The 27,933-nt window shown below is 39.6% G+C and overlaps 1 protein-coding gene across 2 annotated transcripts; it reads right to left on the reverse strand.

Moving 5' to 3' along the window:
* Positions 1–492: 492 nt before the first annotated feature.
* LOC147043897 (thyroid hormone receptor alpha) lies at positions 493–27,763 on the reverse strand. 2 transcript variants are annotated; one of them, XM_085932926.1, is made up of 10 exons: positions 27,523–27,763; positions 17,378–18,330; positions 11,471–11,699; positions 5,816–5,877; positions 4,326–4,447; positions 3,157–3,304; positions 2,530–2,735; positions 2,325–2,468; positions 1,619–1,877; positions 493–1,080 (listed from the first exon to the last, which is right to left on the reverse strand). In XM_085932926.1, exons 3-10 carry the CDS (start codon positions 11,524–11,526, stop codon positions 830–832), a joined length of 1,248 nt encoding a protein of 415 aa, XP_085789052.1. In that variant the 5' UTR covers positions 11,527–11,699; positions 17,378–18,330; positions 27,523–27,763; the 3' UTR covers positions 493–829. The 2 variants fall into 2 exon arrangements, with proteins under 2 accessions (XP_085789052.1, XP_085789054.1); XM_085932928.1 differs by lacking the exons at positions 11,471–11,699; positions 17,378–18,330; positions 27,523–27,763 and adding an exon at positions 7,216–7,560.
* Between the last annotated feature and the right edge of the window lie 170 nt (positions 27,764–27,933).

Genomic DNA, 27,933 nt, shown 5'->3' on the forward strand with positions numbered 1-27,933 from the left:
ATGATATCTAAGAGGGACACGGGTTGGTCTACATTAGAAATGATGTCACCAGCCGCCACTGATTCTGAATTCCAAATGGAAAGTGGTGAGCCTGTGATTATAGCTCATCATAACATAAAAGAAAAGCTTACAGCAGGAAGAAGCTGCATCTTAATTGCAACGAATACAATATACTGTATTGTAGCCATTAAAAAAGGACAAGCAGAGAGTTGGTTGTGTGTAAAACCAGCAATAAATAAGACACTACATTTTACAAGCTATGAGGTAAAATTGTAGGCATTTATGTCGTATTTCCGAGGGTGTTTGTGTTGATGGGTGAGCTCACTATGTGAGGGAGGTAGGTTGGCGAACACTGTCGTAGCAGCGGCGCAATGGGACGGGGACGGAACGGGGACGGGGGACGCAAGCTCAACTGTGGCGGCCACCGCTGCTGATAAGGAAGGTGCAAAGAAGCAAGTGGAGTGGGATTGTCTGAGGAGAGTATGATTGAGAAAAAAAAAAAAGAAAAAGAACACACCGTATGAGGTGAAAGGTGTCGGTGTGGGGAGATATTAGGCTTGTTGGATTTTTGTTTGTCTGCATATAGTTCTGCGTGTAGTTTAAATAACTGTACCATTTAAAGTGACACGACAAAGAAGCCACATAGTTTGCTTTTTTTTTCTCCTTGTGATGTTGAGTGCTGGTGGTAGGTGGTGGGTGTCCGAACCCAAACGTTCCCATCAAAGAAAGAAAGAAATATTTTCTCTCTCCTTTCCAAATGCATCCCCCCCCTTACCGAGTTATTTGAGCGTCAAGGTGTTCTTGTAAGGGGGGTACCGCTGTTTTATAGTCACACATCCTGGTCCTCAAAGACCTCCAAGAAGAGCGGTGGAAAGAGTTCGTTGGGACACTCCACCTTCATGTGTAGGAAGCGGCTGGCGTGGCACGCTCCGATCATGCGCAGGTCTGTTACCTTCATCAACAGCTTGGGCCAGAAGTGAGGAATGTTGTGCTTGCGGTGGTTGATGTAGTGCTCAAAGGCCAGCAGGTAAGCCTCTTGGCACTGCTCGATCTTCTCCACACTTGTCAGCCCTGAGCGATCTTGGGTTGAAAAATTGACAATTAGTACATGACAAGTCATGAGTCATTTATTTGTCATTTTTACTTTTCATGATCAAAGAGCGAATCGTTTGTTATGGTTGATTATCGTCATGGTAGTTTGAATTGTGCAGTAATAAATATCAAAGTCGGCAACAATCCTAGCGGTTAGTGATTTTCTTTTTCTTTTTTTTTTAGAAGAGGCTCATGTTGTAATCAGTAACATCAAAATCTGTTGTTCTGTAATGCTTGAGGACATTGTTAGAGTTTTTTCAGAATTGAGGATGTGCAAAATTATTGCTGGGCGTTAAGCAATCCATGATCAGAAAAACATCTGCGTACATAAAAATAGAGATTCCTTCTTCATTAGAAAAGCACACACAACTCCTTGTTTTCGCAACACATGGTGTATCATCAATTGAGTCTCAGTCATCCAATACTCATCAAACCATATTTGCCTCTAGCCCTTTGGTGAAAATGGGGTTTCCCAGTAAATCCTAAAAACTAAAACAAGTCTTGTTTTTATAACAATCCTCCTCACCTGAGCTCATAAGAAGGACAGCCTGCATCAGCGCCACCTCAGAGTCATCCAGGTTAAACTGGGCCAGACTTTTGCCTAAATCAAAGATGGCGTCCGAGACCACACCCAAGCCGCCGTTCTTCAACTGCTCACGTTTCACGGCCATCTCGCCGTTGAGTGTCAGCGTCTCACTTTCGGGATCGTAGCGCACGGCAGCGCGAAGTGACATGATCTCCATGCAGCATCCTTTCAACAAGATGATCTGGTCTTCACATGGAAGCTGTCAAGTAAACGGTGACAGCATTTGAAAATGTACAGATGACATAAATCTCTTTCAGGATAGAAAAACACGAGTTTGTCTGAGCTGACTTTTTTTACATGTTTTAGGAATATGCAGCTTCTGTTTGTATGAAAAATATAGTCTGGATTTTTCTGGCATCATTTTAGCAATTGAGTTTTGGTGTAGTTGGGGGTTTGGCTTGGTTTAGCATTTTTTCCTCTCTTCCTGCACTGCGTGTTTGTTGCTGACCTACATTACCAGAGCTGCAGCAGAACACACATGATTCTCATGGCCACTCGTCAGTGTCTTCAGGAAAGCTTGCTTAAGACTGTAGAAGTTCTGCAGCATCTACACTAAGCTTCATTTTTTTTCTCCTTGTGTTTCCAACCCCTAAATCCATCCATCCATCCATCCTTTGTTTCCTTGGCTTAAGATAAAGAAATTTACCTCGGAGAACATGGGCAGTTTCTTGGCAAAGTCCACCACACGTGTGATAGCAGGTGTCATGATCTTGGTGAATTCACTGAAGGCTTCCAGGTCCACCTTATCTCCTTCTGATGTGGGCATCAATCCTTGACCTATATCATCTGGCTGGAAGCAAAACTCATTTTGGGTTGGAGCTCCAGCACGGGATTTTTCTTTTCACGCTTACCAGAAACTTGCGCTTTTGTTTCCAACTCGATCCCTGGGCGTTGGTATGGCGATGGGCTTCGGTGGCCTTGCTGATCAGCTCCCACTCGGAAGTGTTTGGCTCCGGCCTCACCTGCAGCGTCCGTACCAACTCCTCCCTTTTTCTTTTCTCCCGGTTCTCCTCGATGAGGCGTCGTTTTGCTACGCGCTTGGAGTCATCCAATACCACTGAGAGGTGAGACGGGTGGGGGGGGGGGGGGGGGAAACACTTCTGTTGGTATCTAGTGGATCATTTTCACTTTTCGTGATGTGGTTTTTGTTTTGTAATGTGTTTTTCTGCGACTCCGATTTCAACAATGAACAATTGTCCCTTTGAAATGCTTCATTGAAAAAATATATTTTCAAAAATCACATGCCGCTCGAGCAGTACGCGGACTGTATGTTCTGTAGAAAAGGCTTGAGGATATTAGGAATGCAGTGTGACACAAATTCCAACAAAAGCAACATTGACTGAAAGTTGAAATTCTTTGGGGGAAATTGTTAACCTGTCATGGCTGAGATACTTTGAAGTGACTGCAGCAAAATGTATGCAAAAGGTGTTGATTTTTTTTTTTATGATTCGTAACTGGTAACTCCAAAAAAAACTTACAGTCCATGGCCATGCCAACTGAGATGCACTTCTTAAAACGACAAAGCTGGCACTGGTTGCGGGTGATCTTGTCGATGATGCAGCAGGCTTCGTATTTACACGAGTACGCAGGGTGGAGGTTCTTTTGTATGGTTCGACGGAAGAAACCCTGCAAGGGTGAAAAAAACAAACAAAGAGGCACTGATAAAAGATTGGGACAAGATCAGATGAGATAAACAGGAAACAGGAAGGAGAATTAAAAAGATTATGTAACAGTTTTATTGTCATATAAAGAGGGTTGAAGGGGGGGGCGGTCCCCCAATTGAATAGCATCGGCATCAAAATGTGAATCATAACATGAGTCACAAAACATAAAAAAAAAAAAAAAAAAACACTTTTCCATCTGCCCAGTTTTGTCACACGGACATACAAAGCAACAGCTGAAGGGCAAAAACAAAGCTTTTTTGCTGGCAAAGAAGAAAAACAAAACAAAAAGGACATTTGGACCAAAAATAGGTTTGGCTGGTTATATATAATATGGCAATATAATTGTGAGCCACTTGGAAAAAGTGGGTGTGATCCCAATTTTCAACACTGCAGGATTTTGTGAGAAGCTCGGAGAAAATCAATATGAAACACTTTCTAGTTTTGAAGGCTGTGCCATTGGAATTTCATATTGAATTTGTTATTTTGCAGCACTTGTCTGTAGATGTAGCCTTAGTTTGATTGACTTTATCAACAAGATCAAATGAAACATTACCTCATGTATTTAATGACATGAACACAGGACGATTTTATTGAAAAAGCTTCCATGATAGTGGATCCACTGGTTTCATGAATCATCTGTTCCAAAACCCAAAGCGAAATAAAACGACTCCATACAAAAACAAAGGTTACTTAACTAACTGATCCAACTCTGCAAAATAACATTAAAATTTCACACAGTTGGGATTTCTGCAATACTGTGGGAACGCTGCACACATGCAGTTTGTCTTAAGTCATTGCCACCACAAATGTCACTGTTTCCAAAATTGGAATTTCTTGAATTTCTTGACAGCGTTTACGAGAAAAATCCTGACTAAAGCTTCTGTTCATTCCCTTCCTCGAACTCAAGACAGCAGAAACTCAAGTCTGTTTTTGACTTTTTTCCCATATTCCGAATTTTTTCCTGACTTGAACATTGACCGTACCTTGCACCCTTCGCACGTGATACATCGGTAGTGGTATCCGGTGGCCTTGTCGCCGCACACCACACATGGTTCATCCTTCTCCAGGTAGCTGGGGATGTACCCTGGAACAGAGATGCTAAGAGCTATAGGAGAAGGAGAAGGAGGTTAATGAGAAAGATGGGATGGAATTAAGAGAGGTGAACATCCAATGCCCGATTAGGATGAGCAAACAAAGATCAACTACGGTAAAGTTTAAAGGGATGAGTAGTGATTACAAATGGGGGAGGGAGCTTTGTATTAAAACGAGAGCCCCCAATGAAGCACATTTGTATGGGACCCCCGAGGTCTACAATGGAGCTAGGTGTGTCTGTGTGTGTGTTTCAATAATTCAAGACCACTGAGTTCATGATTCAATATTCATTTTTGAATCTAATCATAAATAAATGCTTTTGTAAGTTACAATGGAATGCGGGGTGTATTGCTCAAAAATGCGAGTATGACTACAAATAAAACGTTGTGCTTATACTAAAGGCATTTTTGATTCAACTATGGTCTTATGATTCCCAGAAAATATGCTTTTTTTTCCTTCAAAATTAGTCCTTCAAACAAAGCCGGATAATTGGATTGAATGCCATTTTTTTTATCACGAGTTACGGAAGATTCCGACGTCTCAATGGGTGCAGTGTAGAAATGGGAGAATACAATCAACTCTGATTGTTAGGATTTGAAATCCTGAGACAACTATGGCTCAACACAAAACAAGATGTACTTTGATAATGTTCATGTTTTTTTTTTTTAAAGTACACGAGTTAAAAGCTCATTTTACATGAAGACGTTCAATGGGCAAAACAGACCTGATAAAGAACATTTTCCAGATCAACTCAATTAAGTTTTGATCTGGATTTCAAACTATCGTTTTTTTTTTCTCCACCGTGTGAAAACTGACACCCAAAGAACCTGTTGGCATTGAATTTATTTTGGCAAACAGTACGAAATGTACCTTACCCTTAGGCACACAGTTCCAACGGTACGCAATCCAAACAAGAAGGTTGTTTGTAATCGTTGACAAACATTACAAAGGAATAAGTCAGACTTTCATCTTCTACCTCAATTCCACTCACAAGGTGGCTGGGTTTCTCTATTCTGGTTTCTGACCCCGAATAAGCAGAAGGAAATAGATGGATGGATGGATGGATTGAAAATGAGTCTGATATGAGAGTGCAAATTGTGTCCATTTGGAAAGTTTTCTATTTCCATCATATCCCTTCAGAGACTGATTATCAGGTGCGAGTTGAATCATTTTCTACAAAGCCTCGAGAAGAAAACAGTAAGGAGTCTAATACGACAAAGCTGGGCTAGCATTCAGTGTCCACGGGGGAGTCAGCTCGAGTGTGATGAGGTGCACCCAACATCATATTCCAAACACATCAAAAGTCGGAGCATCTGATCTATTAAAGATGACAAAAAATATGGATGGGCTAATAAGTTTGGGGTGAATCATCCTTCCTTACCAGACATACTCTTCATCGAAGACTGGCTGTTCTTCCTTTTCCTCTTTGGCACATCGAGCCACCTGACACAAGGGAGGAGAAAAAGGTTCAATTGGTATGGACATTTTCATTGGACTAATTATTAGAACATTCAAACAAATGCAAATTTTCAGTTTGTTATTCACTTTTATATCTATTGCCTTCTTGTTTTTACAGTTAGTTTCCTAATTTTCTTCAAAAGTGCATCCGTTGCCACCCCTTTCTCATGGCCATGTTATTTCTTCATGTTTTTGGCCCAGATTTTCCTTCTTTCCTCAATACACTCCTCCCCTTTCTTGTGCTGGTTCCAGGTTTCTACCCCTCCATATTTTTTTCTGTTTTGTTCAAGAAGTTGGCCTTTATCTCCACTATTAAAGCCCCATGAAACACACATGCGATCACAAAGATTAATCTAGTAAAAAAAAAAAAAAAAAAAAAGAGCTGACATTTCTTTCTCAGTTGCACTTCACAGTTGAGAAATATGAATTTTATTTATTTTAATGGTGTGGGAAACAGTCTACACTGGTCACTAATATTGGAAGATCAGCGGTGGAACGGAAACACCAAATTGTCCTTTCTGCACCAGTTTAAAAAAAAAATAAAAAATCACACTTTTGCAATAAAGGAGATTGTGTTGGGTACCATTTAACAGGAAGTTGATGTAGTACATACAAAAAAAAAAAAAAGAAGTGAAACCGAGGTCAGTTACTCTATCTTTATCAGACTTATTGGACTCAACATCATAGAAAAATGTAGATGAACTGTCCTAATACTTATGGAGGGGATTGCATATCTCGGCCTATGAACTTTCAGTCACGTGGCTATCGAGTTGCTTCTTAGCTAAAGCAGGCATATGCTCTGAAACTGCACAGACATTTGTTTAGCTCAAGTTTTTAAGCAGCAACTCATACCTCTGTGTAATCATGCATTTACTAAGTGCAGTATGTATGATGGCAGGTATAATGGGTTCTTGCAAAACTTGTTTTTTGTTTTTCACGATCACTTAGGGTTGCATATAAAAAAAAACAGCTGTAAATCTCAAATTTCCACAAAACAAGGCATTGTGTCATGATTACAAAACAAAGGTTGCAAATGGTGTCAATACAGTACGTTCTTGTGAATCAGAAACACAACAAATGATGTAAGAGCAAAGGAAACAAATGAGCCTTGAGCTTTTAAAATCATAGAAATAAATCAAAATAACAATATTTTTCTTGAGAAAGTTTGAAAAGTCCACAAATTGCATTACAAATTTATTGAATTTCAATAAACATAAAAAAGAAAAAAAGGGAACTACTGATGTTTATCTTAACAGAGCCAATCAATACAACAGAAACAGATCTCTTAATGGCAAAAAAAAAAAAACATTGTTCAACTCCCACCTGTTGATGCAGTATGGCTGTAAAATATGCATGTTGCTCCCGCTGTTCTTTTTTTTTTTTTTTTCCTCTCTACTTTCAACCTCCCGACAATCTAATTGACTGAGTACAAGCAGTCCTCAGTAGCTTTGTTTGCAGTCAAGTCGACAGTGCAGGAACTCCAGATCCTCAAAGCGCTTGGTCAACATTGATCCACCTCTACACGAAGGTTCCAAAAACCTCCCTGTGACCTCAACACTGACCCCCTGCAAAATTTCAACCGACTGTCATAGAAGTCGAGCTTCTACTACTTGTTTTGACAGCCTGAGCGCTCGTTTCCCCGCCCGCCTCAGACTGGGTGCTGGCAAGAATGGCTATGATGTTTATTTCCCTCTCCCCCCCTCCCTCCCTTTTCACTCTCTCTCTCTCGCTCTCTCTCTCTCTTCCTCTATTCTGGTTGCTCTGGTGTGTTTGTGTGAATGCGTGTGTGTCAGCATGTGGCATTCTCGGCCATAACAATTCATTTCACTCTGATGTGTTTTGAAAGAATGCCCCAGCTTCCTGTCTGCCAGTCTTGATTTAAACTCACAGATTTTATTTTCTCCTCCCCAAGCGTCCTCCATATCCTTCTCATTTGCTAATCTTTTGTACCCATCTGGAGTTACAGTCATTGCTGCTTCTGCAAGACGAATTGGATTGAATTCATTCCATGTCCTTTCCGGCATTTATTTCGGTGTCGTTGTCCCGCAGGAATAAAAAGGAAAAAAAAAATGGATTTTTTGATATCCAAACTGATATAAACCTACATACTAACTAGTGGGCCATAACATTTAAATTCAATCGAGTCAAGAAACTCAATTGTTTTCATGTCTGATAAACACTTTCAACTAGAAACTCTTAATTTTAAACAGATAATTTTTTTTCTTGGTAACATCAACACCTAATTTGGCTTTAAGAAAATGGACGGATGACTTGATCACCTCCACTGCCTAAAGACAAACATTCGAGGTGAAGTATTGATCTGGATTTATAACTAAAATCCGACAATGAGATGGTCTGTTACAAACTTGACTTATGGAGTTGGCATTTCACATCATCAAAAACAAACAACTTCATGATGCCGGTCAGAATTTCTACAAGAGCTGACTAATGTCCGCTGTTCCCTTTAAAAGTGACATCACAGTCTATTTTTCGAGTCCTCATTAATTAAAGCTAATGACCGCTCATAAAGAATCTTACATAATCTTTTTTTTTTTTTTCCCTTTTTCTTTTCCTCCATTCCAGAGACAGCACCACCCTTATGGAGCATTTTAACAACACCTCCAGGTAAATTCCAGTCTCGGCTAGTCTGATTCCACCCTGCGCTAGAAACAAGGATACTTTGGAACTATTCTGTTTTGACATGTTATCATTCAAATTCATTCAATCCTAATTGGCTTTCACATCACGTCCTTTTTTTTTTTACGCTTAGTTGCTACATGAACTGCAAACAGTAATATGTGAATCTACCTCCTTGTGTCTTCAGTGACTACAGTTATAGAAAGTCAATATTTGGGTTAAGGTCAAAAGTCCGTTTTCGGAAACAATCGGAATAACCCGTGTACATGCCTCAACAGATTTTAACAGCTGCTCTGAAAGCGCGCAAATAGACATCATTTCTGCTTGTTCCTTTCTACCATAAATAAAACACATTATATAGGAATGAGGCAAAGAGTGCTTTTCTGTCCATTTCCCAGCTCTTGTTTACTTCTACTTGTGCGTCAGACGTACAAACTAAAGATATACACAAAGTGTTATTTACGTTGTAGAGACAGAAAATAACAATGACTCTATTTGGCTCAAGGAAGATGCACATAGAAATACATCATGGATTACAAAATTGCATGCGCAGAATTCAAGTCAATATCCTTCATCTCGCTCTTACCCCCAACGGTGTTTGCAAATCGACATATTTGGGTGAGAAAAGTGGGAAGCTTATTAAGAACCTGATTAGAAGCATATTTAGGTTTCTGGGTGTGTTTACATGGACTTCAAAAACTTGAATACTGACAATATTCAGGTCATTGAATCACTAGCACTGATTGCACATTCCTACCAAACTCAAAGAAAGTAGGAGCTGAAACTTTGGGCTCAAAACGATCCCAGCAAGAAAAAAAAAAAAAAAAAAAAAAAAAGAAGAAGAGAGCAAGGTTTGAATATTTGAATGGAACCTAAAAGCTAAAATTTCGATCTAAAACTGTGAGATTGTCCTTGTGACTTTCATGCTTCAGTTAGGTCATTGAATTGATGACTGCCTTCAAGCACCAAGCAACAGTTGTCGTATAGTGTTGCCAAATCACATGAAGGAAGAGGCTAGCTTGGATGTCTTGCGCTTAAAAGGTGTGGCAGTCATGAGATTGAGATATTTCCAGTGGCACACAAACACACTCAATGCAAACACTAGTTTGCAATGTGGCTTTTCAAGTTGAATGGAAATGGCGTGCGACAGAGGGAATGCACAAAGTACATGTCGGAAAAAAAAAAAAAAAAAATCATTGCTAAACTTCTCAGAATACCAACTATGGGTGGTAAAGTTGATGAAAAACTGCTTTCCATAGATGTTGCATATAATTAAGATAAATGTGGATTCAAAAGTAGTCGTTGCAAAAAAAAACCAACAATATTTAGTTCATGTACATTCGAGAAAAATATCGTCATTATATCATGTCATTAATTTGACCTATTTTGCACACCGCTTGTATACTTTATATAGAAAGTCCAATGTTTTGCTTTTAGCAAATTCCCTCCATTTTTGTTTTGATTCATTATCCTGCTGGTGGACACATGACCTGTGGCCGCTGCGGAAGCCAAGCTTCCTGAAACTGGCCAGAACATTGTGCTCCAGAATGGCTTGACAGTCTTGAGTTATTATTATTATTATTTTTTTTTACTAAACTCATCATAGATTCAAGACATTTTCTTTGTTCCACATTTAAAACTCATCCTTTGAAACCCATTTTCCGACCTCGTTTTACCACATGACAAAAACATGACATTCATCCGTAAATATAGAATACACATGATCCTTTCAAAAAGATAAATGAATGCCTGACAGACTTCACTTAACATGGGAATCAAATTGAGCTTTTATGATCTCATCTCAAGTTTTGCATGTGTGTGGCTGTGCTTTAGTGAGCATGCGCTCTAAACTGAACATTCACTAAGGGGACGGAGGGAGGCTGCAGAGCATGAGGCAGCACTCACAAGAACGCATGCATTCCCAATGACACAGTGAGAAGAAGCATGCACATGCACATGCACATGCTCATGCGCATGCGCACAAGCAAAGCAACAATCCCCCAGCTGATGTCACATATTGATGCATCCTAAGCTGTCCTCTGTTTTTTTCCGCCCTCATTGCCTTTTAATCTTTCCCGATCCACATGCCATCTATTTCAACAGTAGCGACAGGCAATACTTTATTATATTTATTTATTTCGGATTTTTTTGGGGAAATCTGCAGATGGGTGGGGAAATTATCATCCCTGTTATTGAGCGTTAAAGCTGACACTGTAGGTGTTCCAGATTGTTTGGAAGGTTCAACACGAGTGAATATTTATATATATATTTATATTTTTGCTCATGGTTATCATATGGATAAAATGGATTTGAGGGCCGGACCCAGTGTATCTTCTCTTAGACTCTCCTAATTCTCAAAACCGGTCGCAAACCAGATTGAACAATTTGGCAGACTGGATTTTGCTGCCAACAGTTTCGACATGAAAGGCTGGGTTGTTTGAACTTAAAGACGTTAGGAATGATATTGCTTTGTACTACCATGTTCTGTTTCTTTAACAACTGGAACATTAGCCAAGTGCAGGGGCACTGAGGGCAACGCCGCCAGTCCAAGAGTCCACTGTACGCACAGACCCTATAAGCCTCTATCTCCATTTGAAAAGTAATCAATCACCAACTTCAAATGATTATTCCAGGATACTACAAACATGAGGTTTCACGCTTTTCTTTTATGCTTCGGACTGTTATGGTTATTTCTGAACTGAATTTGTTAAGCACTGTGTGCACGTGTGCGCGAGTGAACACGTGTAGGCGGAGGCAAGAAGAGCACAGATGGTTGTGTGCCTTTCCGTTTACCTCGACTGCCCCCCCCCCCAAAAAAATGCATTATTATCTATATGAACACAGGTATCATATTCTGACACAGTCTTGTTAAATTGATGGAGATATCAATTGAAATTGTGCACTGGGTGGGTGTACCTAATGTACTGAACATGTGTCTCACCCTTTCTCATCTTTCACCGCTGAGTCGTTCTTCTGCTTCTTGGACTCTGGCTCCATTCAGCCTCAGTCCCATCCAGCAGCCAATGACAGGACAATGAGGTTGAGCCAGACCTTGCCAGCCTGCTCAGGATTTGCCAGCAGAGCGTTCAAAAGGCAGCCACATGGGAATGGTTGCAGCCATTGGCTGGGAGAAGCATGCTTGGCACAACGACAGCTGAGGCAAATCAAAGCTGGAGAGAGAGGAAGAAATGGAGATATCAAGAAATGCACAATCATAGCGTGGTGGAAATTGGACATATTTGGATTATATAATGCATCAAAGCGTTCAGTCTTTTCTAATGTCGGGCTGAGAAAAAGCAAAAGAAAACTGACATTTACTCGAAGGCAACGTGCCACACGCGTTTATTGTCGTCTGGCATTTGTTAAAAGGTGATTTTTACAAAAGCGCCATCCACAAATTTGAACAGTAACATGAGCACTGATACATAACACAGCATAATCAGGCTCCCAAAATAGGCAGTACAGCGTTGCTATGGCAACGAGTAAGACTTGAGAAGTGAGATGAAAATGAACATTCATGTCCTGTCATAGATGTTGTTATATTAAAAAAAAAAAAAAAAAATTACATACCACGGCAGAAGATATGTTGGCAATTTTATTTGATGGTGATTGACTGAGGAGCATCTTGTGATTTTATTGGCCAGGATTTGTCTAATGAGTGCAGTATTCTAAATGCCTTGTAGTTTCATTAGAATGCAGTTAAAATAAGATAAAAGTGTGCCTTGAAAAATGTTGTGAAAGATTTCTGAGAAAACTTGACAAATGACTACTTTGGCCAAGAGAGGGTACATTAAACCTGTGTGTGCTGCCATCTGGTGGTTCTAATATGCCCTGCCAGTTCTAATTTGCCACTTCAGGGGGCTGCAAGTAAGACACAGTAGGCAAGAAAGGCGATTTGATTTAAGAGGGTTTCACGAGTGCATAAAAGTTCATGACGCTAACCTTGATCTTAGCCTCAAAAGAAAAAGTACACTGAAGATCTGATTTGCGTTAACCTACTTAGGCACGGCGCCAACTGCCAAGCAGGCAGCATATGCTTCCATATTATCTCACATTGTATTTTTTATTACAGTCAGGTGCAAGCAACCCATAAATGTTTATGCTGGTGTTTGCCTTGCATGGCCTATATGTACCTTGTTTATGATTTAAGCCAAATACTCTACTTTGGACTGGGCAAAGATCATTTACATTGATAATTGACATTTATAGGTAATCAGAATAGCTGGTGGTTTTTAATAAATCATGGAAACTTTATCATTCGCCAAATATGGACTCCCTTTAGTGCAATAGTCCAATAAAAGATTCATAATGCAAAAAAGTTCCAGACAATTCACTATGAACGTGATGATGCACATACTGAAAGTTTATATAAATATTGCTTATGACAATGGACAGTATAGTCAAGCACTATCCATGAAGTAGGTCATCCAGGGTTGCCATAGCAATGAAAGTCCTCTCCTTATTCAGTGCACCAGCAAAATGTGCTATAATAATACACACTAAGTGATGAAATCTCCTTTTTCTAACATTACCATATGCATGACTCTGCCATGTGAATTCTCTTTTGTTTTTACTCCGCAAGTTCCTAATTGGCTCATTTCCATATAACTTTGTACTTGAAACTGTTGGGCCACGAAAGGGAGCGACAAAGACTTTCACATCAAAACAAAGTGAAAGCATCACACTTAAAGGAACGACAACTTGAAAGCTGACAAAGGAAATTCGTATTTATCCATCCCAGACTAAAGGTGCCCTTCACTGACGTCAATTGGCGTCAATAAGCATGGCCTTGCCATTTTTTTTCATTCTTAGTTTAATGAGGAATGAGGAGGACAAAACAAAAGCGGTGCGGCATAATATTCTCAAGTGTAAAAATCGGTAAAACATTCTTGTTTTGATTAATGGCGCTGCGAAAAATAGCTAGCCAGCATCCGGGCTGCCTTCCATTATGTATTGTGCCAATTTATTTTACAATGTAAACAAAGATCAAATTAAATTGTGCAGGGAATGTGATTGGTGGCAGTAAATAACAAAAAAAAGGCTTGTATTGAATATGAAAGGCGTACTGTACTCCCACATAAGCCAAAAGGCAACAGAACTGCCACGGTTTACCTATGTTTGTTAATGAGTTCAATTTTGAATCCGATTATTTATAGGACTATGTGCAGTTGTGCATGCACGGTCCAAATTAGTATGCAGACACGCTTTGCAGTTTGATCCCAAAAGTGCTTGTGGTCAATGTCTGAGTGCACATCACTGCACTTCTAGGTGCAAAGTATGCGTCTCAAGAAGTTCATTTGTTTCCAGTCAGCGAGTAAGTGCAGTGCAAAAGGCGATAGTGCTTTGAGTTCCAACGGATTGGATTGTTTTGTATTCATTTTCACTTGCAATCCATTGTGAAATGATTGCTGTATTGTTCTTATACTTTGTTTGTTGTGTCAAAATAGCTGCTAGAGGAGCTGCATGAGCACGGAACATGCAGAGTCATTTGAAAGCATTAGAACTCATTAACTTTGAATGTTTTAAGGAAACAGCTATGAATTTTTCATGCATATTGTGGCTGAACAAGAAATCTTTCCTGTCCCTAACTACATGTAACAGCTCAGGCAATGGCAAACATTTTTACGCTTAAGCTATAAGCCTAGCCAATCATAAAGATCATTTCATGCTCGCTGCGTAATCATATCTGAAGCCAGCCAATCACAAACAACAACGTGAGGGCGCGAAGAAGCAACCAGGAAGATTTATTTTATCCACAGCAGCTAAATTAATTTAAAGCAGCGGCAGAATGTGCAAATTAAAAGCAATAAATAAGTTGGATTCTAACAAAGACCTTTTGAACCACAAGCTTACCTTCAAATTTGTAACCCAAAATCTTATCTTCTACCACGAGAAACCATTTTTAGAAGGTCAAGCACGTGTTGATGGCAAAGAATCTGTGCAAGTTTGATTGCGATGCTAACGCCGAGCTCGGGCCGCGTATTCACACATTTATACCCAACACTCGCCTGCATGCATGCGCGCACACAATTTCCTCTGTTCTGTAAGTACAGTAATACATTGTCTTCATACAGTTGTGCTCTTTTGACAATTATAAAACGTCGCACTGTTTCACCTCCCACTAGTTGCAGTGGAATATATTTATTGTCAAATCAGAGCTGAAGTCAAATGTCGGATTTCTACTCAATGTTGGTGAGTGGCTGAGTTTCTATCAAGAAAAGGACTTTTTTTTCCCCAAAAAGCTGAGTATTCATATATCTAGCATGAAATATTGTAATATGTGTCCCCTCATCTAAGAATCATTCATTCATTCCCATTATGAATTGAATGAACCCGCAGCTTTACAATAAGATCATGCTGAGGATCAAGAACATCGCAATCTCCGGCCGACCTGTCTCTGTGGGATATTTCTTTCTCCTTTTCAAGCTCATGAGGTCATCAAGGGGATGCAATTTGAAGATGCGGATGACATCGAGATGCAACCGTGAGCTGCGGAGAATCCCAGAAGAATACTTAAAGTGCCGTGACCAGGAAAGGATGAGGAAAGTAGACTTCAAGGAGATGAAAACTTAGAACACTGGTAAAACCAGTCTTGGAATATTCCTGACATGTGACCTTCCTGAACCCATTCACACTACTCCATATCTCCTTTTGCCACTGTGAGGTTTGCAATTGCTGGAAGTCTGCTATGGTTGTCTTCACTTCTTAACACGACTGAACTCTCTCTCAGATGTTCCGTTTATTCATTGAGCCGAGGCTACTGCAGCTTGCCAAGACGTGGACAGTCCAGCGTAGGTCAACTCTATAAAACCGATTTGTCTCGTGCCTGAGGGGAACAGTGGCTTCTTGTGCGTAGAGACGAGGAGTAGGAAAGTCAAGGTGGAATCGTGAAGGCGGAAACGCTACTCGGCAGGTGGTTAACGCCCCCGTGCGCTTCTTTGCATATTGAGCGGTGAGATAGGTGAAGTGAAAGACAATAAATGCCTCTTGAGCACTCATCAGATTAGAGTGCAGACAATGTAGCCTATTATGTCTTCAGTATTCAATCTTCACGGAAGGTTTCAAACTAATTACAGCAGATGGAACTCCCCTATTTGTTATTATTATTATTATGAATGCAAAATTTATTATATTACATTAGTATATTTATTGTATATATTTATTTATTTATAATTTATTATATTTATTATTAAGCTATTTAATGATTTCAGAAATAAATAAATAAAACTTTTTTTTTTTCATTGCAAGGAGATTCAAAATCATGGAGGAAGGAAATTATTCTAGGGTTAAGGTTATAATCATTCAGAGCTCATTTTTATTTGACCTGATTTATTGACACGAGTGCTTCTTTTTTAACTTTTATGTTGGCGTCAAGACTGAGTTGAATTTTTCTGGTGGTTACTTGCATACTTGCATTATTTTTCTTCTTCTTCTCTGCTCGAAGCAACAAACGCACACGCAAACACATTCTTCACATTCTTCTAATTTTCAATTCTGATCATGGACGTACTGTTCACCTTGACCTTATGCTAAAATAAACGGATCCATTCTTGGCTTCAGTTGCAGCTAAAGGAAAAAAAAAAGGTGGTAAGAACATGGTGGATGCTAACTTGCCATGTCAAAAGCTGTTCATGGCAGTTCCTTTTATGTGTAACTGCTTTCATTAAAATAATGACATGACACTTTGATAAATTTGCACATTGTTCCAGCGGGAGAAATGGCAAATGCAATTGTTTTCACTATGGTAACGTGCGAGGAGAACTGCAATTTACAGTAAATACCAAATCAAAGACAGCGAGTGCAAACACCTACACTTATGTCCAGTCAGCACTTCACATCAAGCTGAAAGATCTCCTCCGTATGTGACGCACGCCACAATGGTCAGCGGTGATATATTTCGTCATGGATGATTGTCTTTGCAATTATTGATGAAATCAATATTAAGTCCACAAATTAACAATATGGCCGAGAGACAGTGGATGACTCATCTAATGGCCCAATTACTTGTGGAGGTGTATTTATGCATACAACACAGATAATGGGATTCCATCTTGCTATAGCTTGTCCCTGGTGCACTTCTTCCAAGAGAAGAACTGGGTCACTCACTGATATTCATGTCCACTTTGACAACCATCATTGTACTATCTTTTCTGGCAAGTTGGAAACACAATGAGCGAAACCCCCACCCTATCTTCTCATCCCATGCTAAGAATCTCATTGGTTGTCTCTCGTATAACACAGAATATCCCAACCACAGGTGGTAGTGGCGCTGGCGCTGGGTGGAGAATTGTGTTGCCAAGGCAACTGGAAGCAGACGGCAGAAATAAGTTATGGTCCTATGACGTGAGAAGACTATCAATGATGGAGTGCATTATATGGGACTGACAGAGGGTGATAAAAGGACAGAGGTTGTCTGAGGTGAGGTTAGGACCACCAAGGTGTTGTGGGGGGTCTCTAATCTTCTATTTCTTTTCTTATGGAAAATGATCTCTTCGCTAATATCTCATATTCGTCCATTGTGTTTTCCCCACTGTCATATCTGTGATACAATTTGAAAGATTATTTTCCTTTTCCACGAGTTGAGATTTTGTAAATGCTGTGGCCTCCATTTGATCCTTGTGTCACAAATGAAGTATGCGTGTCTTCCACCACAACTACATTCTGTTGGCAAAGAGTAGGACAATCTGATACGGCGGAACATTAAAGGTCAAACACAATCCGTCCCGGGAGGCCGGAGTAGTGAAAGAAAAAAAAACGGTGAGAAGGTTTGCATGATCTCATTGAAGCAAGAGCTCAAACTCTTGAGGTCCTGCTTATTAAAAAGAATGTCAAGAAACAGAAAACTCACCGATGCATTCCTTTCTTTCCACTTAAAGCATCTTTGTCTTGATTTCTTTTTCCGGGTCTTCTCAGTCTTTACGTTCCAATTATCGACCGTTTTGAGTCGTGATTTCCAGAAGTCTGCATTTGTTTCCTCCTGCTTCGCACTCCTCTGGAGATCTTATCTGCGCTGGCCCATAAACGTTGAAGCTTCTATATTATCAGACTTGAGAAGAAAATGAAAATAGGCGTGGAGTCCAAAAGCATTCTCCGGAGGATTCCTTGGCTACGGCTGCAGTCTCTAAGGCAAATGAAAGATGCTGAAGAAATAAGAACCACCAAGGTTGGGTAATTTGAAGCACCAGGGTTGTGAAAGATCTGGCTAATTGCCTTTTGTTTTCTTGACTCGAGTGTGTCAACCATTTGAGGTATATTACTGGACGGGTGAGGCTGGTGTACTCCGGCAAAATGGGTCAAACCTAACTCGGTCGAAATGTAGACGATACGAGATAACGCCGGTCGGAAATATTGCAGCAAGAAGAGTTTGAGAGGCAATCCAGGTTGTCACGGTAACAGCAGGATGAGGTCACAGGTGTGGATTTGCTGCGTTCCGGTCACTGAGTTGGACGTTTCCATGGAGGAGGTAGATATCTGGAGAGTATTCCCGAGGTATGTATCGAAATTTTGCACAAAGAAAAATAAAGAAAGTCATATATTGTTCAATTCTGTTATACTTCTATTGGAGGTATATTCCTCGGGCTGGATGGTGGAGTTAGGATTGATCAGTCAATATTTTCTTACATTTTATATTATGTAAAAAAAAAAAAAAAAGATGCTGGTGGTTTTAAGTCATGAATAGAAGAGTGTCCAAAGGAAGTCCGTGTGCACCAGTCATCTTTTTAAATATGCCTACTGGCTCAAGTTAGAACTGAATGCTCTGTTGTCCAAAGTTGTACACGGAGGTTTCTTCAGTGGTTCCACCTACAAAAAAAACAACAACCAGAAACAGGTTAGAATATGACCACAATGACACAAATATATATAGTACATGATTTAATCCTTTTTTTCCCCACCCATCCATTTTCTATCTCGCTGTAATGTATTCAAATACATGGATGAACATGTCCATAAAGAATATTTTTTTTCTCTTCTTTATTCTCAGCCTCATGGCCCTCAGATGGTGACAATTTTTTTTCAGCAAGATGAAATACTGACAGATTTCTCCAAATTGAGTGTTCTGTTTTACACACGGATTGTTGAACTATGTCACTTCTGAATTGTTTTGTTGATTCAATTATTTTGACTGAACAGAATATGATTTTGTTTACGAAATACCGGGGCAGCAAGCGCAGAAGATGATGGATGAGTCTGCGTCATCCCCTGGTGGCCGTACAATTTTACCTCTTTTGACGACCCTATTGTTTGAGTGGCCCATTTTTTTAAAGGTTAGCCACACCGACAATAGAACCGGTTTGTCTAGTCGATGATATAGTCTATAAATTAACTCGAACAGCAGCAGACAACGTTGCAGTTCCCATGGTTGAACTAGCTGGGTGTGGTGTGTGATGAATACTTGACTGACACCCGTCAGAATAGAGCATCCACACCCACAAAGGTCGACGCACAATCCGATTAATTACATTTCAGGGGTATGACGACGTACAAAAAAAAAGGGCTGTGTTCAGACAGCATGTTCATTTCATTTTTGCCGATGGAATCAGATTTGTGCCAACTCACTTTGTCTTGGTGTGTGAACTAAATGTGTCCCCCAAAGTGACCCGTATGTGCAGAAGAGGAGTTGACTTCACTCATGATTCCATTTTTTACCATCTCACATCTACAGAGGAGGGCTGTCACTATTCCAATGATTCAAAAAAAAAAAAAAAATGCATCCAACAGATTGCAACATTTATGATGACTGATTATTTTGGAATGAATGAAATTGACTCATTTCTTTCCCCATAAATTATGATTCAGTGACTGGTTTGGTTCATGTTCGAAAATAAAGGGAAAATCTTGAGCATTGATATTTCAAGCAGAATTTGGAGAGTTTTAAGCATAAGAATATCTCGAATCGATGATCCAAATAGTTGCCGTGACACCTCTTTTGTGCAATCACCCGAGGATTAATGCACCATATGCTAGTCGTGCACGTGTCTGGCGGATGTACTCGGTGAACTTTTAGCTGGCCTCCAGAGCACAAATCACAATGTGTACTAGACAAGTTTTACATTGTGTAAGAATATTTCAAGAAAAATGCGCCACTGTGAATGATTTATATGGATTGGCTACATCCCAACCTCACCCCCCCAAAAAAAAAAAAAAAAAAAAGAAGAAACCGGTTTGGACCTAATGTTGCCGCATTAGAAGTCAAATCGATTGCATCTTCGATAACAGTGTCCCTATTCAAATATTGAATGTACGCATTATAGATGTCAATATTAGCAGAATGAAGTGGATGGATACACTCGGAAACGGGTCCAACGTGTTTTTTTTTTAATCACCATCTATACGACCTGAGGGGATGCTTACACAACCAGGCAACTTGAGGGCAAACGCTCTCAATAAGTACAGAGTTGTCGGTGATGCAATATTGTTTGCAGTATTTATGGATGTGTGATTAACAATAAGTCGTGTAGACACACTCACAAGCCTTATAGCAAGCGTCGTATGGGTGAGCGTCAAGGATGCAAGCTGTGCCAGCAGCTGAGCCAAGGTCAGAAGATTGAAATGGACAGTGGGAGGCTGTAAGGTCGACACTTAAGTGAAGAGGGGGGGAGGTAGAAGGGCAATAGTATGAATAAATCTGATTAAAAAAATGACTATAAATTAGGGCTTTTAGGCAATTTGTGTTTTTGAATTTTATGGAGAGTTATTACAAGGAAACGTGTTTAAAAGTTCCCAATGTTGTGAAAGTACCCTGAATGCACTTTGGTGTGACGTAGATGTGACTTTGCCCTGCTCTCAGCGTGCTTTAGGCTAATACGCGACATCTCACTTTCAATTTACTCTAACACCAAACACATAACACAAAGAATCACGCACAACTTTAAATCCAATACACTTCTTTTTTTTTTGAAATATCGCCTGTGCAATTAATAACGTGAATGTAAAAAATAATCAAGATTAAACCGTGATATTACAATTAAAAGGCATGTAGAATCAAAACTACAATAATGAGGAAAGACAAATCAAGACGAATTTTGCACTTTGATGTTCATACATGAACTGCTTATCAAAATGTCATTCAACGATGTAACGATAGCACTGCCATTTAGTGCTAATCCCAAAATGTAAAAGGTATAACTGCCATTTGGTAGCAGTCTGCTAGTTCTTGCTGGAATGATACATTCCACAGTAAAATATTTATCCCAACTACAGAAAACATCAATGAAGCTGCCTATAAAGCAAGAACAACTCTAGCCTCGACCCTTTAGAAAACCATTTTTAAAAGAGAGATCAATGAGGGTGGACATGCCCCCAAACATCAACTCTGGGAACCAAGTCTTGCATTATCAATGAGATACAGGCAGAAGCACTGAATTACAATTTCAATGGATGAGAGAGGCTCCTATTTAAATGTAGTACCTTGATTGCATTTTTTTTTTTTGCATAATACATTTTAGACTGTGTTTTGATTATCCACGCATCCATCCATTCATCCATGGCTTGGACTATAGACTTGAGGGCATAGTGGAATAAGGCTTTTTTTTTTTTTTTTTTTTCCAAACTCATACTACCCCTTTGATTTAATTCAATATTATAATCACTCAAAAGGGAATTGAATCGCTTTTATAAAGTTTGTGCTGCATACCACACAATGATCCAGATCACCTTGACAGTACCACCTAACATCTGCCTGAAGGAAAAAAAAAATCTCAAATTCAAAGCCATCATTGACCCCAACCTGATGATAAGTTCAATACACGGTCACTTGTCAGCTGGGGTCTGGTGGTTGGACTCATTCATGCACTATGACCCAGTGGTGAGATACAGTAGATGAAAGATTTAAAATAACAAACAAAGCTTTGCTTGTCTCACACTATTGTCTAGACCCCATTCCACATTAGCCAAGCCTACCCCAGCGTTAATGAATGTTTTCACAAAATGAGGCCTGAAACAATTTGGAATGTTTTGAGAAAGTTGGCTTGACACACTTGAGCAGTGAGAGCTATTCATTTATTATATATGATTTATTTATCTATTTAAAATGATGGTATATTTTCAAGAAGCTATTGTGATAAATAGAATATTAGTTGTTTTTTTATGCCACTGATATTCAAACATCTTTTTACGAGCAAATAAATGTTGATTTAATTTAACACTCGGCATCCCGCCATGTTTTTTTGTTCACATGTGAAATTAAATGGTTTGTTGTGACGGGACTTTGCGCATAGAAAAGCAACATAGTACCTGCTTGTTGAGTTTCCGTCTCTTTCTGGCTTGAATCCAAAATGATACTTTGGTATTTGCCTTTGGAACAAATTCAATCGACTGCTCAACTTTCTTGAATTGTAACAGCGATTATAAAATATAGCAACCAGTTGGTTAACTCTTTCTTTGTGTATTAGGTTTGCAACAAAATCCACAGCTTGGTTCGCTATATGTATGTATATGTTGATTCTAAGGAAAATACATTTTATACTTCAATTAAAATATGAAATATGCTCAAATATTAAATATAGGGCACAGAAAGTATTTCACATTATCATCATCATTATAGGCATTGTATTATTCTTTTTTTGAAACATGTTTTTATCAATCGTATAGTAACTGGAGCAAAATGAATAGATTCATATCAACAGTGAGAAACACGTGCGGACGCTTTATTGGCAGAATATGACGTTCTTTAATGAGCACATAACAAGCGTGTGCGGAGTCACAGATGATTTATGGATTTATTTATTGAATTTAAACTTGATCCATTTATTTATTTACTTATCCCTGTAAGGTATGCTGTGTCAACTTTCCAGAGGCTCTGTGAAAAGCTAACAAACGTATTGTGCTGACTGCGAACACGTTTTGCTCTCTCGGCCAACTCCTGCTGGAAAAATTTATTTAATTCGGTACGCCAAGCGAACGATATGTCCAGTATTTTTTTTTTCCCCCCCAAACAATGTGCTTTTTTTGACAATAACAGCTGCTTGAATCTGACAGTTGTGAATAACTATTTTCCCCCTAGAGTCTCCATGTTTTATTCATAGAAAAAAAGCTAATATCACAGAGTTCCTGGAGGTAAGTTTCCAACACTTGTGACCTTGAATAGCTTGTCGACACGAGATTCGATGTATACGTAGTGTTTCTTCTCATGGTCGATTCACCTGTAAGTTTCACACAAATGAACATCTGTATATAGAGCTTTAAGAACATTCACTTGTTTTTGTATATATGGACAATCACTGCAAGGGATTTCAAGGAATCCAACACTCCTCCTCACTACCTGGAAGTACATTTCGCCTTGAAATAAAACAAATTGTCATGCCTTCTGATGTCCCCAAATATACGCTTGTTTCTGGGAAAAGAAATGAACAGTGAACGTCCTTGTTTTCCTTGATAATCTACAATCCGATCGAATTAAATAGTGTAACAATCTGAACGTTCAGACTCGAGGTTAAGTAAAATCACATGGCTCAGATTTCCTGGACAACTTAGACCTTGTAAGCTTAGCAAATCCTTCAGAGCAACTAAAAAAAAACAAATAAACGACTAAACAAACATCAGGTTTACCCCACATCTGACTTTTGCAGCAAATTCATAACAAGGTTTCCTTATATTATCAAAATATTTCAATTTTCAGCCAAACTATCCAATGACTAACAGATGTTGTGCTCTTCTCTTCACTCACGTATAAAAACACGGTAATGGGAATTTAATTAAAACTTGTTGGGCTGCGGTGTCACGCGCACTCGTTGACAAAGTCAATAATTAAAGCTGTTTACAAATGTCTTTGAGAGCAACTCCATGTTATAATTCATGCTTGCAGGGTAATGGTGGACTGTAAAAAAAAAAAAAAAGAAACTTCATCAGTATGCTGAAGTCAGGATCGAGTAGCACTAAAAGTAAAACACATTACAACTGTCCATAAATCACTCGAAGAGCTTTCTGAAAGTCAGAAGTTAAAAACCTTTACACAGTACATAAATTAACCAACTCCATACATCTTGGGTTAGCCGGACATCTTTTTTTTTTTATTTTATTTTTTTTATAAATCAGATTCAATTGACATAATATTTGACAGGTTAGTGAATATTTTTTTTTGGTTCAGCGGTTTCTGTATTTTACAACTTCATTGATATATTCCGCCTTTTTTTTTTTTGGCAGACTCTTGTATATACTTGCTATTTCTTTCTCTCACCAGACTGCATTCTCCTCTGTTAGTTGGACTATTTAGCTCTTCATCTGTTTAATATAAGATTACACTGAAAATCCTGACTCACTGCCCTGAGTCTGTTTGCCATTTGCATTTGGCAAGAAAAAATGCTTTTGTATCTACAGCCAGCTGATTATAGCCCTCAAGTTAAAGGAATATTTCTTCTTCATTAAACCTCAGCAGATTCATGTAACATCCTCAACACTTGATTTATGAATATTATCCATGTAATTCTAATGACAGACACTTGACTCTCACTCCAGAAGGTGTACTTGACTAGATCCCAGCGTGCCCCACCTTTGTGACGTAAGCAAGCTCCTCGCGGGACTGTTATGCAAGTCAGACGGAGACGGGCGGGGTGGAGGAGACTGGTTTTCTTTTCCTGTCTCTCCCCCCCCCCTTCCTCCACAAACACGCTTTAGCTCTATACATTAAGCATTAACCTTAGAAAACCAGAACACAGCCTTGCGGCAATAAGCTGTATGGGAACGGGGAGGTGGGGGGGAGCAATGGACCTCAAAGGAGGTCATGTCTGGCTGCTGGCATGCAAAGCGGAGATTATGGCTTTAGATGTAAACATACAAGCGTACTTCAAATAATTTCAAACCGCTCTGGCCTCTTTTCATTAATTCAACCATTGTTATGTCTTTGTGGAATCATAATAAATAGAAAGGGACAATAAATAATGGTGAAATCCTGTTTAGCAGATGTTTTTTTTTTTTTTTTTTTTTTATGAAATATTTTCATGCATGAATTCCGAGTAAATACTGTTCAGCTTAGCAAAGAAGTTATGGCTCTCAGAATCGATTAAAAACCCCAGCAAGCTTTTAAATGACCTTAATGGAAAAGTAAGAAGATAGTAAAGCTGAAGATTTATACTTTGAAACGCCATTAGTCATTTTATATTGTAGGTCGACCTCTGTACTATAGAGAGCAGCGTTTCGGCTTCAAACGTATTTATTTATTTATGTATCCTCAAAGCTGTATACATATTTTGACAGGTGAAGCGCTAATTGTGGTTTTGCTTTGATCTGTACATCATCGGATGTTTCTTTTCAAAGAAAAATGGCCAGATTCATAATAAACAGTTCCTGTAATTGTACTTTGTAGCTCAGCACTGTAATACTGCAAGAAACGTGTGGCAGTGTTCCCTCTGCTCATGCATTTAACTCCAGTAATGGACCTTAAATGCGTAACTCTCGTTTCATAGTTCATCCTGTTTCGCACATGCATGATTCATATGATTCATATATCATATTCAAGCCCACAAGCAATTGGAGTATTTCCAGCTATTGTGCTTTCTGTCGACAAACAGGCTAGGGGAATATAGAAGTGCATGCAGTTCATCAAGATAGGCTTGATGGCTTTTATGTATTCCCATTCAGTGAAGACTAATATTCAGTCACATCTGTCTAAGCTGTGGGGACCATTTTTTCGAGATTGGAGATAGATTGGAAACTGTCAGCATTCATGTTGGCGTCATGGACAAAACACTTCTCAGCACAATTGAATCCAATAATAATAATAATTACAATTATAATAATAACTATAATTGTTACAATTATCTGTCACAATTATGATTTACTATTGTATTAATTATCTACTGATCAAATAGACTAATGTAAAACAACCAGTGAAGGCTTGGCAAAAAAAAAAAAACTGCTTGGATCATGCAAATATAGAAAACAGAAGCTCACTGAGGAACTGGATGCTTGGTATCATATTACACCACATTGAATCAGGATATCACAGAATGACCTTTCGGTATGCCGGATGTGATCATAATCTTTTATATATAGCAATGTGCGGGTCTACTGACATAAAAAATGGACTTGGGCAGTCTCTCTTGGCAAAACACTGAAAAATAATGAAATTTTGCAGCACTGGTCCCAAGAGTTGCTGGCCTAGCGGGCATCTGCTGTGCAAGCCAGTCCAGCCCTGGCATGTGCAATATGAGACAAGTGAGATCAAGTGGATTGGATGACATTAAGAAGTGGTTGATAAGGAGCTCTCAGTATTTGTGGCCAGAATGACTTTCTCATCCATCCTCTGCTCAACCCATCTCATTAGTTGGCTGCCTTATTAATGCCCGCTCAATACCAATGTCACACACTGTGCCAGACAAATCACGGCTTGATTACCTCACATTGTGCTTCCTTCCCGAGGAGGAGGTGAAACCTTCCAAAGTCTTCTTGTGATGCAAAAGTTTGTTGTGACATGGCATGCTGGTCATCAAATAATGGAAGAAAATGACGGTCTGGTCTTATGTGCGGCAATGAGATATTTTCGAGAGGCACGTTGCTATCGCAACGTTTCTCTGTAAATGTGTGTGTCAAATGTGCTCAGCAAATTTTCACTTGCCCTTGTGTTTGTCTTGCCAATCCTTGAGGCATGGTCTGCTTACCACCAAAGAAGGCCAAACACTCAGGCAGCATGTAGCAGAACTGCAGTTTAGATGATTGCATAAAGAAGTGAGCATGGATTGCTAAAAAAAAAAAAAAAACCTCAAATATTCAGATTGTCATTGCTTATCAAATTTTCTGGTTCATGATCTTGTGACTCATTTGAAAGTGAATGAGCATATTTACACACAAATGAAAGCACATTTATATTGCTCTCCAATAAAACATAATACTTTCCTGACACTGTTAACAAAAGAAGCCCTATGGAATTGTTGTTGTTAGACTGCATTAAATTGCACCAAACGTCCTAGCGAGAAACACCATTTTCTCACACGCTGAGGTCTTTTGAAAGCAAAACACATGATTCAAATGCATGTGTAAAACAACACACTCCTTTGTATACACACCGCTCTCCAGAAGTTTAAAAGACCCCTCAATGAACTAAACCAATCATTAAAAATAGCTCTCAGTATTTATCAGCATGGTGCTAAGGCCAATTGGCCATCATGTTATTAATGTACAGTGGTCGGCAAACAGGGGGCCGCGGGCCAATTTGGGCCCGCCATCTATTCTGTCTGGCCCGCGATATGACGTTAATAGGATGTATTTAAAAAAAAGTTTTTCCTTTTCAACTCCATCTATTTGTTTTTTTCAAATTCGAAATATTTATTGAGGTATGCTAGTCCTTAGTGACAACAACAGGTGGAACATCCTGTTTCAGTTATTCATGACTCACAGGTCGGAACGGTATTGACACGCGAGTGCGCGTAATCTTATGCAAAAAAAAAAAAAGTGTCCTGTCTCCTTCCTCCAGTGGGCAAGGTAAAAAAAATTCAATTAACAACATAACAAACTATACTCTTGCTTTTGCAATGTCCATTTCTATGCACCACAATTATTTTTACTGTCCAATGCAAGCGCATCACTTTATGATGATGATGATTATGATTGTAAATGTAGACTTGTTGCTGCTGGATTCCATAACATTGAATGAGAGCTATAAAACGTTCAGCGTTGTTTACATCCACGCCAGAGTCTCAAGGCGTTTCCACATGCAAAGTAGGTGACAGACTGACTTGGCTTCATAGACATCCCCGTTTAGGTCATGTTACCATCGCGGGGACTCACTCGCAGACAGGACCGACCGACAGAACGACGGACCGACAGACCGACCGGCCGTCCGGGTTGACGTGAGGACAGCGCTCACCTTGCACAGTGGCCCCAATGTACACACAGTGCAGCCGTCACTAAATGATCTCCAGAAGGTGGAGTCCCACATAAGATCATGTAGCTGCAATCGAAGCTGCGTGATCGCCTCCAGAACATTTCAAGGCGGCGAAAAACACGGAACGAATAGATAGATGGTGGAAGCAAAAAAAAAAAAAAAAGAGATGCATTTACCGTGTGCTAAAAAGGCGCCCGAGCCTCTCCCAGCTGGCCGGCCGGCCCACTTCCTTTCCTTTCCTTTCCTGGCTGGCTGGCGCGTGTTTGTCCGCAAGTGTCAAAGCTTGTGCCACGACCCGTGTGCGCGCGTTGCGTCCTCCCCCATGCCTGTACAGTCAGTACGGCCGAATGCAGGTCAGGATAGATCTGGCACGGTTGCCTCGGATATGAATGATTCGTCTCGAGGCTCACATCTGCCCTCCAGCGGTGGAAAAAAGAAACTACGGCCGGCTTGGGAATGCCGGCGGAATTAAAGAGACAGCGACCCCAGCAACGGTATTTAGAAATGTAGGCCTGGGGCCGGAAAACTTTGGTGCTTAAGGACAGATCAATTATAAATGATCATAAAAAAAACATGGAGAGACTTTT

This window comes from Syngnathus leptorhynchus, chromosome 16, assembly GCF_054491065.1.
Source record: "Syngnathus leptorhynchus isolate UIUO chromosome 16, UIUO_Slep, whole genome shotgun sequence".
Classification (NCBI taxonomy): Eukaryota; Metazoa; Chordata; class Actinopteri; order Syngnathiformes; family Syngnathidae; genus Syngnathus; species Syngnathus leptorhynchus.

Excerpts from the sequence above, each read along its gene's own strand:
- LOC147043897 (XM_085932926.1), bottom strand. The coding sequence starts at position 11,526 with ATGGAGCCAGAGTCCAAGAAGCAGAAGAACGACTCAGCGGTGAAAGAT. Across the intron at positions 3,305-4,325 it reads TCACGTGCGAAGGGTGCAAG|GGTTTCTTCCGTCGAACCAT; the intron begins GTACGGTCAATG and ends TCACCCTTGCAG. Across the intron at positions 2,736-3,156 it reads AGTTGGCATGGCCATGGACT|TGGTATTGGATGACTCCAAG; the intron begins GTAAGTTTTTTT and ends CTCACCTCTCAG.